The sequence below is a fragment of the Aquila chrysaetos genome, chromosome 2, assembly GCF_900496995.4.
Source record: "Aquila chrysaetos chrysaetos chromosome 2, bAquChr1.4, whole genome shotgun sequence".
Taxonomy (NCBI): Eukaryota; Metazoa; Chordata; class Aves; order Accipitriformes; family Accipitridae; genus Aquila; species Aquila chrysaetos.
The window spans coordinates 56973550-56987139 of record NC_044005.1 but is presented as its reverse complement, the minus strand read 5'-3'; the positions used below and the strand labels follow the sequence as shown (position 1 = coordinate 56987139).

The 13590-nt window shown below is 37.8% G+C and overlaps 1 protein-coding gene across 1 annotated transcript in view; it reads right to left on the bottom strand.

Annotated features, from left to right (window-relative positions):
- Positions 1-264: 264 nt before the first annotated feature.
- Positions 265-13590, bottom strand: part of CDC40 (cell division cycle 40) — a 42667-nt gene continuing 29341 nt past the window's right edge. Inside the window, exons 8-15 of the mRNA XM_030001223.2 lie at positions 13214-13288; positions 12495-12540; positions 10991-11092; positions 9568-9683; positions 9351-9484; positions 4591-4667; positions 2247-2391; positions 265-1329 (exon numbers count right to left, since the gene is read on the bottom strand). Coding sequence (XP_029857083.1) covers positions 1152-1329; positions 2247-2391; positions 4591-4667; positions 9351-9484; positions 9568-9683; positions 10991-11092; positions 12495-12540; positions 13214-13288 — 873 coding nt within the window. The 3' untranslated portion in view covers positions 265-1151. The remainder of the gene's footprint in view (positions 1330-2246; positions 2392-4590; positions 4668-9350; positions 9485-9567; positions 9684-10990; positions 11093-12494; positions 12541-13213; positions 13289-13590) is intronic.

The following is a 13590-nucleotide window of genomic DNA, read 5'->3' as shown; positions in this document are numbered from 1 at the left end:
CATAGTGTAATTCAAAACTGTAATTAAAGACTGATCAATGGGATAAATTCATTACATATTTTTATTTCCATTATGTGCTCAAAAAGAGAGCAGATAGGGAGTTGAAAGGATTTTCTCCTGCTTCCAACTTGCGCTGTTCATATATAACTAATGCAAGAGAATGAGTTTATCTGAATGCTGGTACAACTGCAAATTAAAATACCAAATGGTAAGGAATATTTTATAAGGACACTGCTAGACACAAGAATTGAATGAAGATAAGGAGACATTTTATAAAAAGATTTATTAAAAATAAGTTCTTTAAAGAGAAAAAGTGTGACATGTATATACATTAAATTGTCAAAACCTTTATGGGGCTTATAATACAATGTATTCCAAATCAAACAAGACACATTCACTTCTTCTTTAAATATGTCATGCTTATTGGAACATAACAGCATATGGGAAGAGAAAAAAAACAACACTTAACACACAACTATTGCAAGCAAAATCTTGAAATTGAGGACTACTTGCAAAGATGAAACTCAGTAATCAGCATGATGCTATTGTTAAATACAGACAGAACCCCAGAGTTTACGAATACAGTCTTCGGTTGACACAGTTTATCTGACAACTGCTAGCTTCCGATTAGTTCATTTCTACTGTGAATTAACAGGTCTTAGCAAGTGGGTTTGTGTTCTACAAATGTAGAAGTATTTTGGGGACAACAAAATACCACCTAAAACCAGGTAAACAAATGCATGTTTTTCAGCTCTATTGCAGTAGATATCAAAGATTTCTTCTTAGGAAGAGAGTTACACAATTGCTGGTTTTCTTCTTTCATTCCCCACATCTCTGACAGCCAGAACCACAAAAATAGTTTTTCTTAAAATTTTTTTTATTTTACAAGAGTGTTTCACACAAACAGTGACATGACAAATTAACACTTGACTCTGCATGCTTCAGATGACCTCAGCTTCTCATACTCAGAGGTCATATTTAGAACTATATCCTTTCAGTTGTATCTTCTGAAGATTTCCCATTTTTTATTGCATATATACAGCTAGCTGAGAACTGCAGTATTACAAATGTCTACCCATTCTTACAGCAGAATTCACTCTAGTCTCAGGTGTATGCAGGACTTGCATCTTTTGATCTTTGTAGCATCCTCTTTAGTCCCATAGTTTAATAAGACCATCCCAGCCACACGTAATGACCTTAGATGTTTCGTGTGGATGCCACACTGCACCGATACAGACTTTATCATGCGCTTTTAATCTGCTGTAGAGTTTTGTTGTCTTCCAGTCCCAGATGTTAAGTTTTCCATCTGCATCTCCAGATATCACATAGCTATATTAACAGGATTAAAATAAAAGCTGTATCATGTGTGAAGACTGCTTGTATTATAATACTTTTACACTGAGCAATGGAAAAGAGCTTCACCCAGTGAGCTTCCTGTCTGACAATCTGCAAACATACCTACCAAAGAATTAGCATTCATGCTGTGCTCTAAAGCACGCAAGTCCTGCAGAGGGTGATTCATCAACTGCGAGGTAAATGTGCTAAGCAATGCGATTATACCATACACTGTGTTACTGGAACTAAAGAGAATACATCAGCAAAAGAGAAAGTGCCAGAAGTTTCTCTAAAATTTATAGACACTTCTCTCCACTTTTGCCTCCAGTTTTGCTGAGGTTATTCTCCAGTTTTTATAGTAATGAATAACTTGTGTAAGAACAGTGGTAAATGTATGGGCATATTACTAAGCAAATTGGATGAAAAAGATGGTTCTCTGAAAAAATAAATTAGGATACCCACACCAGACCTGCAAATTGGGAAAACTGGTCAAGCCTGAATCCCAGGTATTCTAGACAAGTGCATACCGTGGGAACAGACCCTGTGCTGCAGACCATGCACAAAACCAGCCAGATACAAGTCAGAAGTGGAAGCCTCCTGCGCTGTACCAGGGCCGGGTAAAACAAGGGAAGTCTCTGGATGGTTTAACAGCAGTGTAAATCATCTCTGCAGAATGGGGAATCTGGACTACATGGACTGTTTTCTAAATATTGCTCAGAGAAACCACTGAGTATAGCTTAGTCCTATCAAATGACAAGAGTAAACTTTCCATTCTGCTGCTTGGCTAGAGGGCTCTGATGCTGAGTTAATAGGATGGTTGTGCATCAATGAATGTTGCAGAGGGTTCAAAAAGAAATTTAGCATCTGTGCCAGCAAGTTTTAAGATGAAGCTCATTCCCACAAAAACTTACCTCATGTCAGGTGAAAAATCCACTTGACAAGCGTAGCCAGCTACCATGTGACCTTTGAAAATTTTCTTTTTGTTTAATCTGAATCTGTTCTGAGCTCCAAAAATCAGAATTTGGTTATCCATTGACTGGCAAGCCAACCATTTCCCTACAAATGCAATAAACAAAGGTGGTATCAGAGTGCTGCACCTGAAGAAACAGACTTAAAACATTCCACTTAAGATATTTTTATAACTTTTCTTGCACTATCTTAATCCAGATTTTCATTATGTATCAGGGTTCTAGGTAGCAGCTGATATTGCTTCTGCCTGGTACAACTGCCAAGAGGCAAAACCTTATGTTTGACAGGATTTGGGATGCCTATTACTACAAAATGCACTCAGGACTCTAGAAAAGCTCTGCCTGTTACAAAAATGTGCTCCATCAACCCCACTGACTTACTGGTAAGTTTTTAAGCTACTGAGTAAGCTTGCTGGTACACACAATCAAGTAATTCAGATGAGGGGAAAAAACCCATCTAGCTGCAATCTATTTTGATTACCTGTTTTGTGGGTACTCTAAGATGGTCACCTCTTATTTTCTTTATGGGAAAAACACGTCTAAGGTAGACTCAGGAGTTTGAAAATCCTTACATTTTTCCAACTATTTAGTATTCTCTGCCCTAATGGAATGCAATTTAATAGATACTTTAGTGAAAGAAAAAAAACCCCAGGCTTTTCTAATCTTAACTCTACCTCATTTTGCGTCTTGGCAAGGCATTAACTCCTGCCTGAGAACCCAGTGAAGACGATGTGCTACAGAACACCATAGAAGAGACACTTCTGTCCTGAACCCTGCATACCGTCACTGCCTTTCCAGTGTTTCACACAAACAGTGATAACATAAAATGTGCTGACTTGACTGTAAATCTGGCCCACTTCCAGCTACTAGCTTGGAATTTGAGGATTTTCTTCAGCCTCTCAAAGAAACAAATCAAGTGTATACCCCAAGCATGTTACTCTCCTCTTCTACTTTTTAAAAGGTCTGTCTCCTGCATCACTCAGGAGGAAAAATTTAATTGATGAGATTCATAAATCAGTGCCCCTAAGCAGAAAAGTTCCAGATCTGTAAAATTCTCAATTTACTTTTCTTTAAAGGACTCATTTAACTCCAAAATGATGCATGATGTTTCTGGTACAATCTGTAGCATTACTATTCCGAAAGAACTTGTTTTGTGTGATATCGGACGACTGTAGGTCGAGATAATGTCGGTTAATGTGACAGGTGATGTCTTGAGCTGAAAAGATGACTACTTCATTCCTAACATCATTTACTGTCTCATCTCAGAAATCAAACACTCAAATGCTGGCCAGCCAGAACTGGAAAAAGAATGAGAAATCCAGTATTTCAATGTGGAAGAATGAGATGAACTGAAAAACTGGATGGGAATACAGCAAGTTGTGCAATTTCAGAAACAGGGGTTGAAAAAGGCCAGCATGGGAAGCTAACATTTTTAAACCTCTTTTTCCAGAATCTTCCTTTTTATTTTAGAAACCCACTTCTATTGTTAAGAATAAAATATTTATACTGCAAAGCAAATACAATTCGATGCTGATAGCTGGCTTAAAACGTTAGCTGTGCAACAAGTTGATCTGTCACTACTCAGCATAATGAGACTGTTAACTGTGAATCTGGCAACACTTCAATAATATTGACACTAAAGCTATTTAATTTTGGCCAAAACAGATAACAGAGATTTTGACCTGTTAGAAGGATTTTCACTGATTACTGGAGGCACTAAACCTTTATCCTCCTTCAGTTTGATTCTAATTGAAGAACATGAACACCAGTGAAACATTAACATACAGAAACACTGAGATAATTTGGGATTTCTCTTATGCAAGAGTTATTTGGGCTATATTTGGAACAGAAAGGAACAGCATTAACAGGATCACGTACAACATCAGTTTCTGCTTTAACAGTGGCACCACAAGGACTGCTGAACTTGCTTAGTACTTTGCAGCCATTGTCAGTTCCCACCATTGTTTCTCTTAACATTTTAAATACAGCAAAGAGCACATCGTAGCTCTGTAAAAAGAAAGAGTCCTTTTGCCCTGTCTGGATGAAGGTCTAAATTTAAATTGATACACGTATCCTGATATAACCCCTCATTTTGACATACTTGTTCTTAAGACTTTTAAATCAAAACCAGATCCAGCCCAATCTTGGAATAAATGCACACACTGATTTGGGGGGAGAGGTAGCGTGGGGTGACAGGCAGATGCAACATGGCAACATTACAGAGATATAATCAGTAAGACACGCCTATGTAAACTAGGCCTAAGAAGGCAGTAAAGTGTTAACCTACCATTTGGAGACAAAGTCACGGCTGGCATCGAATGCATACTTGGCTCAGCTATGTACTTGAAGTCTACAGGAATGTCCCTGCAAAAGGAAGAAGTATGTGTTTTCTGAACACATGGAGATGTTCCAAAGGGTTGCCTCCAGTCAGCTGATGTACTCAGCCACTGAGCCATGGAGAGTGTATGGTGGTGTCCAAAGGAAGAATGTGCAAAAGCTCAAAAATATTGTGAATGCCCACCTAGAGAGCTCCAGCTGTGGAGCCATCTACAGGATAACCTCTGATAGAGCGAATTTACCCCAATCACATGGCCTAGAGTCTAAAGCAGGATCACAATTCCAAGTGTTAAGAGTAAAACTGTAACACAAAGATACACTATTGCCTCCAGGTTAATGGCAGCTTTTACAAAATTCTTATGTAGGTAGCAAGAATAGACTGATACATGCAAGTATCTTATTCAAATATCTTACTGACTTGAGTTTTGTTTTAACTAGAATATTTCTGCTTTTTAATTTCTTTTTAAAAAAAAAAAAAAAAAAAGGAAAAGAAAACAGGAGTCTCTTTCTCGTCTCTCTAACAATGCCCTTTTCCTCCTGATTTCCCCAAATGGCATGCCAACCAATTCCAAATGTCCACAGTTGAACTGAACTGTGAACTCGCTAGTCTCAACTGCATACAGGACTGTGCCAGTGTATGTTAAGAACGTACACTGTCCTGTACAAAGGCCTAGGGAAAAACCAAGTACAGTCTAATCCTTACTCTGCAGAACTGTCATTTGGTTTTGACTATATAAATTGAATTACTAACGGTCCGTGCATATTCACAGCATTCTTCATACCCTACACTAGACGACCGGTAAAAAGGGAAGGCATGCACGTCTTTCTCATTAAGCAAAAGAAATCTCCAGCAGAAAATAGATTTGATTAATGTATTCAGCAGAAAACACATGCAAAATGTTCTGTAGCAACATTAATTAATACAAAGGGGATGGTTATGACTTCATTGTCTAATTCACACACTAGAAGGGCTGCTGAGACGCTATTGGAACAGAGAGCGTGGGTGGCTGCCTTGTACTAGCTGACCGAGCCTTGCTGGATGGCAATACTGTTGACATTAGCAAGGTAATTACTCCACAATAAAATAGAATTGTAAGTTATTTCCCGTCATCTTGTGTTAAGCAACGTGCACATGGGCAGCAGGGTGAGAAGCTGCTCTGTTGTCAGGAAGCAACACAAATGCTCCTGTGAGTTAAACGTTAAAATCATTTACCCCTCAGCAAGAAGGGCAACCCACTTAATACACTGTGGATACCAGCATGCACAGGAATAACTGGCTTCCAAGCAGGCAGACCTAAGAATACTGTTGGACAGTAAAACTGTAAAGGAATAACAACAAAAAGCCCACATAACCTCTGAGGCTGACCAACATGACAGCACAGGAGGTGCAGCCCCCCTGTGCCCCATCCTGTCCTTTGCATCAGTACCCAAACAGCTTCAAACCCCACCTCCAACAGGACCCAAGGTCGTTGCTGCAGTAAGGCCAGATCCTGATCAGCTCCCACCATCCAACACTGCCTGAGCACACCAGTCACCTGGAGTCCTCAATGCCAGGTAAAAGCAATCCCACTGGAAGCCCCATTAAAAAAAAAAGTCTCACCACAGAAGATGCATCTCCAATGCTGAATTGTACTGCAGTAAGAAATTTAAATGCAGCGCAGGTTGTCCTGCCTTCTCTCCCTTTACAAATGAAGGCAGGATCATCTACTGGAATTTTCAAGACAGCTCTGCTTTATGTTGAAACCTACCAGACACACTTAGGACAGCTGCAGGATACGCTGCATTAAACTACTAGGCAAAATAAAGAGATACATTTATGTTTCACATTTGCTTCCAGTCAAATTGCTAAATTAGTAATATCAGTCTGCTCCCTTAAAAAAACCCACAAAACCCCAAAACTTTAAAAGATGCTGTCATGGTTGCCTGACCTCAACACTCATGTGATATATTGTTTGTTCAAATTTTTAAATGTAAAGATCTTCAAGTCCTTTCCCAACTTCACAGCATTTCTAAGGCTGAAAAGTTTTAAATTTCAAAAGTAGTATCTGCTAGCCAAGATTTAGAAACGTGATACTCTGGGGTTCTAATACAACTTCTTCCCCAACCAGGAGAGAAAAAAAATCCTTTTAAAGAAAGAAGGGGTGTGGGGGAGGCGGGGGGAACCAAACCACAAACCCCAAATGCAACCCAACCCAGTTTTGGGATCTACACATCATGAAGAGCTGTCTCCAGAGACTACGGTATCTTTACCAGGAACGATGGAGAGAAAAGGCCAGTTGAGGGGATTAGCTTTACAGAGATGACAAACCTCTTAAGCCCCTCAGGATAATAACTAAGCTACCACTGTACAGTTCTTGCTTTGCTAGATGACTTGAAAGTAAAAGGAAATAGAAGCTTCCAAGGCCAATTGCCCTAATCATTTCACTGTTTATCCAAGTAGGACCAGACGCATATGAAGCGGGCAAAGACTAAATAACATTTTGCATTTCTAGAAGAAAGAACACAGAATGTGATAACCATGCCAACTTTAATGTCCCTGCTGGAACACAATCACATGAAATGCAAAAGCAGACAAATTTTAAAGTACTCCCATTAAGATTCCTAAAGAAACCATTTAATCTGCAAGAGTCTGTGCTATACTTGCAGTCTGAACTTTCAGCAACCAACTGCAATTCAGTGTACAGCACAGTGAAATGTATGCATGGAATAAACTCTTGGGGAAAGGAGATTTAAATTCTCAGGGGAGAAGTTCCTCACTGTGATGAAGTCTGACATGGCATCCCATTACCAGCCCTGGCCAAGTCAAAGTGTTTACAAAACATACTAGAAAATTCCTCCAGACAATTGAAACTAAGCAATTAGACCAGCTTTAATTACTGGCTTTTAAGGCCATACTCAGGTCTTAATTACTTCTGCTTTGTTTCTGTAGGATACTGAAGAAATATTGTGCTGAAGAACGTATGAAGAAACACGCCAAAAGGTGCAGTAACCAAATCACCCTAAGTTGCAAATAATTTTCCTTATGAACTTAGGAGAAAAGGATTTGAGGTGCAGCATGAAATAATTTGCCATGGAGGTTTTCAAGCTCTAAAAGCTTCTGTAGTGAATATATTAACTTAGTTTTAATGCCTTGTAAAAATCTGGATCTTGAAATTAAAGGAACATGCCTACAGACCCATTAACATATATCATGGCAGGTTGTGGAGAAAGGTTTTTCAGTCATGTCTAGGAAGACAGCATTACATTTGCTTTTTATAAAACCCAAACATTTGCTTTTTATAAAACAAAAAAAAAATCCCCAATGACTGTATTTTACAGAATATTGCCTACAGTTGAGTTCCCCATTATCTGACCAAGGGAGCTCTTTCTTCAGTGTGCAGCAAGCTCAGTACATATTTTTGCTTCAGAAGGAAAAAACTTCTGCTACTGGAACAATCAGGTTGTGATGTTCCCATGCCAGAACCTTTTTGCCTTTCCTGCTCTTCCCCACAGAGTGACTAAATCCACCCACTTTGCTATTTATTTCAGCCATCAACACAAAGCTCACAAAACAAGGGCAATCCAATCTCAGGGAAGTAACAGATTTGTGCAAGTGAGATCACCCTCCCACTCGCCAGAGAGGAGACATTCCTTAGCAGATACGATATTGTAAAGATTTTTCTTTAAGGAGCTCAGTAAGTGCATGGGTCTAATTATGAAGTACTGACAGAGGCTCTCTTGGAGTGACATATGGTGATAGCATTACATGTCTAGCCTAAGCCTGTGTTCCCAGACTTTGGTCATTACCACCGCTGCTACTGGCAATGATAGCAGCCGATCACAGACATGCTGAGGGTTTTGCTGGCTGCTTGGGTAACACTCAAATACCACAGATTGGAGTCTCTTGCCTAGGTTTAAAAAAAAAAAAAAAAAAAAAAAAAAGGCAACCTAAGAAGGAACTGATTAGTCACAGAGCTGTCAAACTAGTGTCCGTATTGTGCAACAGCTTTGCATGTGTGAACAGCAAAAGGAAATGGATACCTAAAGATATGGGAGTGATTATTTCAAAAAGAAATTTGAAGTTCTAGAGAAATCTTAAAAGTCCTAAGCTGAAAATCTTAGTACCTAGAACCTTGTGGAAAACATTTCAGATAGGAGAGATTTGTTTTCTCCCCAGATAAGTTAAAAATTGGAATGATGTTTCTTACGAGTTTTTCTTGGATGGACTTTCACTTTTCTGTCATCTATTGTATTCATACTGTGTGTATCAATGATTGCCAAAAAAACCCAGACTACCAGAAAACCAGAAATGAAGCTACACTAAACCAGTTATTTCATACATGGGCCAAATATTGTATAATACTATGCACATCCAAGTTCAAAGCATTCAAAACTGACACACACTAATGTAACAGAGCAGACATTTCTTTAAAAAGTTAATTTAAGGGCCAATACACCCCCGGGGAAAGGAGAGAGAACAGAGATCACTAATAGAGTGCAGCGTGCTTCAGGCTGACAGGACTGTCTTATGCTTTCTTTGGGGGAAGAGGAAATCTATGAAGCGTCTCAAGCATTAAGCTAGAGTAGGGTTTTAAAGCTAGCTCTTCCTCAGCTAGCTAGAGCTCAGTACACTCCAGTGTCTTATGTGCTATGTATACTTTTAAAAATAAACTCTCTTTGCAGTTTGCTCATAATATACTTTAGGTTAAAATTCAAAATTTTTAAACTTACCATTCCCAGACTCTTAAACTCTTGTCATCAGATGTACTCACAAACCTTCTATTTTCATCCACAAACACAATGGTGTTGACAGCTCCCAAATGCCTATCGTATTCCTGCACAATCTCACCACTTCGAATATCCCACTACAAATAAAAAAGTCAGGATAAGACCTTGTTTTTTACTAAATACCAGAATTTTTAGAGGAAGAGATATTAAGTAGACATACCTGCACAATTTTCTTGTCTGACATTCCTGCAACAAAGAGATTTTGTTTATCTTCGTCAGGATTGAACTTGACGCAATAAGGAACCTTCCTGTTTGTGAATCTTGAAATACATTGCCCTGCAACAGAAAAGCCATTCATAGTGCATCAGGTTGGAAGTTCTATGGGCTGATTAACTCTTTGTAGATTGTGATAAAACCCATTCATTTTAATTTTACTTTACTAACAGCAGAAAATACTTATTTTAAAGCCCTTGAGAGGACTAGAGGGTAGAATTTACCCTGCTCTTTGATTAGACCTTCTTTCACATGTTTGTATGCACGCACCTGTATGAACACATACACATACAAACTGTTCTGTACCTTACTACAGCTTTCCAAACAATATAACTGCTCAGTACCCTGTATGTCATCAGGGCATATCAAGGACATCAGGACTGGTCAGGATATCACAAGCTGACCACTGTCTTTGCAAACCATCACCTCCTTAGGAACAAAGGTCTTCTCTACAAGAGACTTAAACTCAGGCAAGAATTCCTCAATCCTAAGTCTAGGAAAAGGTAACAGTAATCCAACTGCAAAACAAACCACTGACCTCCTGTCATAGCCTCAGCCATAAATACCCTGACTGCATGTTATCCGTAACTTACAGGAGCCTGTTTTAATCCAAAAGCTCAATACGTTTTTCAGGTGTCTAAATAACTGAGTTCAAACTCAAGACTGGAGAATTTGACTTATACCTTTCTGGCTGTCACCTGTATAAGACTAGTGACACTGCTAGCCAAGAAAGCTAATGTCTTTTTCAAACATGGAAACTTCCTATCTTAGGAATGGACTTAAGTTTAAAAGAATATTGACAAAATCTACCCTGTATCTTTTTAGCTTAAGAAACTGTTTGGAGCAGAATGTTACAGAGCATCTCCCAGGCAGTTCTGTGAGAGCATCAGACCTACCCTCCTGCTCCCTATACCAGCAGCTCAGTTTCCACCACCTTTTCTTATTGGGATGCTCTTCAAGTTCAGGTTAACCGAAAAATAAAGTGAAATAATTCTTCTAAATTAAGCATATTTAGGTCAAAAGTGTGATTTCATTACTTAATTTCATGCCTGTAAATGTAAACATGCAATTAACTGATTTGGTAAATTTTGACTTTTTGCTGAAAATTGTTCTAACATCACAAGTAACTATCAAACTTCTCAAACAAAAAGGTATATGAAATACAGATATATAAGCAGTGTCAATTGCACCACTACAGCTAACAAAACGTTTAGGAAAAAAAGACTATTCATCCTGTAATAAAAGCCTAAACACTGAAGTACAAGACGATATTAAGGATAATTGGAAACAACCCGACTGATAATATATCTTGACATTTACTATCAATTAAACACAGTGCCAAATAACAGTGTCTACAAATACAAGCCTACCTGTTTCAGTGTCCCAGAGTTTAAGATAGCGGTCATATGCAGCACTAAGAAACCGAGTGCCAGCATTATTAAAACAGATGTCTCGAACAGCTTTACTATGTCCTACAAGACAGAAAAAAAATGCAATGATAGACTTTTATCCACTCATGCTCAGAATTAATGTTTTTTTTTTTTTTAAACATTATTGAAGTTAAATCCTCCAGTCTTTAACAATGCAAAGAGAACAAGGAAATTTTTCATGAGCACTAGAAAAGAATGATTCAAGTGAGAAAGTAACTCCTAAAGAACCATGAGAATAAAATCCCCAAACTCCCACGCCTCTAAAGCACTGCAGAGAACAACAATAGCATTGCACAGAATCAACTACTGTGCATCATTCATAAATTGATATATAAGCAGAACTTTAAGTACTATTGGCTTCAAAGATTGTTCTGGTCACAGTTAAGAGCTACAAGAAAAATTTAAAACACTATAATAAATGTCAACATCTAATGAAAAAAGAGGAGAGACAAACACTACAGGAGATACACTTACAGGAGAAACATTTCTAATTATAAAACAGGTACAAAATATGGGAAATATTAGATCAGAAAATGAAGAATGCTTTCATCTGGTGTTAACCTTGCTACCCCTCAACCCCAATAGTTTCATCTGTCCACTGCATCAGACTTGTAGGAGATCCCTTTAGTTAAAATATTGGCACAGTAACTTAAATATAGCAAAATAGCAGGTGAATCTGGTTGGTAATAAGGACCTTTTGAGAAAAACAGTCAAACTGTTCAGAAAGAGCAGTCTATTGAGAGGACCTTTTTTGAGCGATCAGCTTCACCACGCTGCTGTCATAAGAAATATTAGGTGCAAAAAGACTTCTTTGTTGTTGCTCAACATATATTCACTCAGTGTTCTAGAAATGTTCCCATTTCAAAAGGAGAATCAGCTGCTTTTGTTCTGTATTCAAGGCTGCTAAGAAGTATGTATTTCTCTCTCTCTCAGCTATCTGCTTTAAAAAAATCACCTGTTACATGAACAGACAGCACCTGAACCTAAAAAAAAAAAAAAATTTTGCCATGCTTTTGCACTAGAAACTCAGCACAGAAGACACCATCTATTTAAGGTGGGATCATCAGACCATGAGAAGCCCTCACTGCATGAAAACAGAGGGCTGCTGTTCTCAACATGAAGATGGGGCAATTTATTTTCACAATTTTGCCTTTGGAAAGGAGTCTTGCATAAAGTATTGATGACTGCAGTACACTAATATTTTGTTTTAAGGGTTGTAAGGTGTTACACATCAACATTAAATTGCTTGGAATAATGACAAAGGTCGACTAAAAACTTGCACCTTTTTCAATTCTTATTGCCAAAATCATACTGAATACTGTTTGCCTTGGATGCCTACAAGTGCCCTCTATGATAAATTAATAAGCTAACCTAAATCATATCCTTCCATGAAGTTGTTTTAAATATAAATCAGTTTTTTTTTTTAAAAAAAAAAGACTATTACCAATAAATGTTCGTAGACATCTTCGATCACCATATACTTCCCACAGCTTGGAAAAAAAAAAAAAAGAGGGAGGAGGAGAAAAGATGTCAGTTGTTAAACAATAATGATGCTGAATTAAGCGCAAACATATATGGCAACATCTTTTAAGAAATTAATTACAAACATATGAAATCTACTGATTAATCACAACTACCTACCCAGACATTCACAAGAATGCTCTATCACCTTCTTGTTAGCAAAACCCCCTTAAAATAACTAAAACCCCCATACCATATTCCAACTTTAAAGCCCTAGGGTTTTTCTAGTATAAAAAAAAAAAAAAAAAAAACTATCAACTTCCCAATATGCTGTATGCTGGAATAAAATGAGATTAGTTCAAGACCACAAATGCTACAGTAAAACACTTCAGCAGAAACCTATTGCTAGTAGTAAAACCAGGCTTCACAGAAAATGAATTATTATAATAACAAAGGCAATAACCTGAGGAACTTGTGACCTTCTATTATGAAATGATTAACACTGTTCTAACACCCAGTCTTGTGTATTATTTTTATCTTTGTTCCAATGAATTTGTAATTTAAAAATCAAGTAAGAAAAATAAAACTAACACAGACAAAAAGTATTTGGCAGAAGTACCAAATATTTAAGTAGTCTAAAATGCATTGTCTGCATTCAATGATGGTATAAAATATACACATGAAAACAGAAAAATAACTCACCTTAATTTTGCAATCCATAGAGCAAGACAACAGTATATGCCCAGAGAGAGGAAACAATCTAACTGCACTGACACCCTGTAAATAAGGACATAATTAAACAGTAAGTGGAGCATCTAGATATTTCCTCAGTTCACTTGCCCTCTTTTCTAAGCAAAAAGCTAAAGCTTATCTTCACAAAATATACAGATACTGTATCTTGAAAGGAAATAACCTACCCACATTCCATTTTAGAAACAGTGATGCATTTCAAACAATTGTTATTGGCAACAAATTGATTCACTTCAGCAGCTGTATATATACCCTCCTTCAACACTCACACCATTACTGTGGTAAACACAGCAAAGAAATACAAACTGTGGGTTTGAGCGACCGTTTCT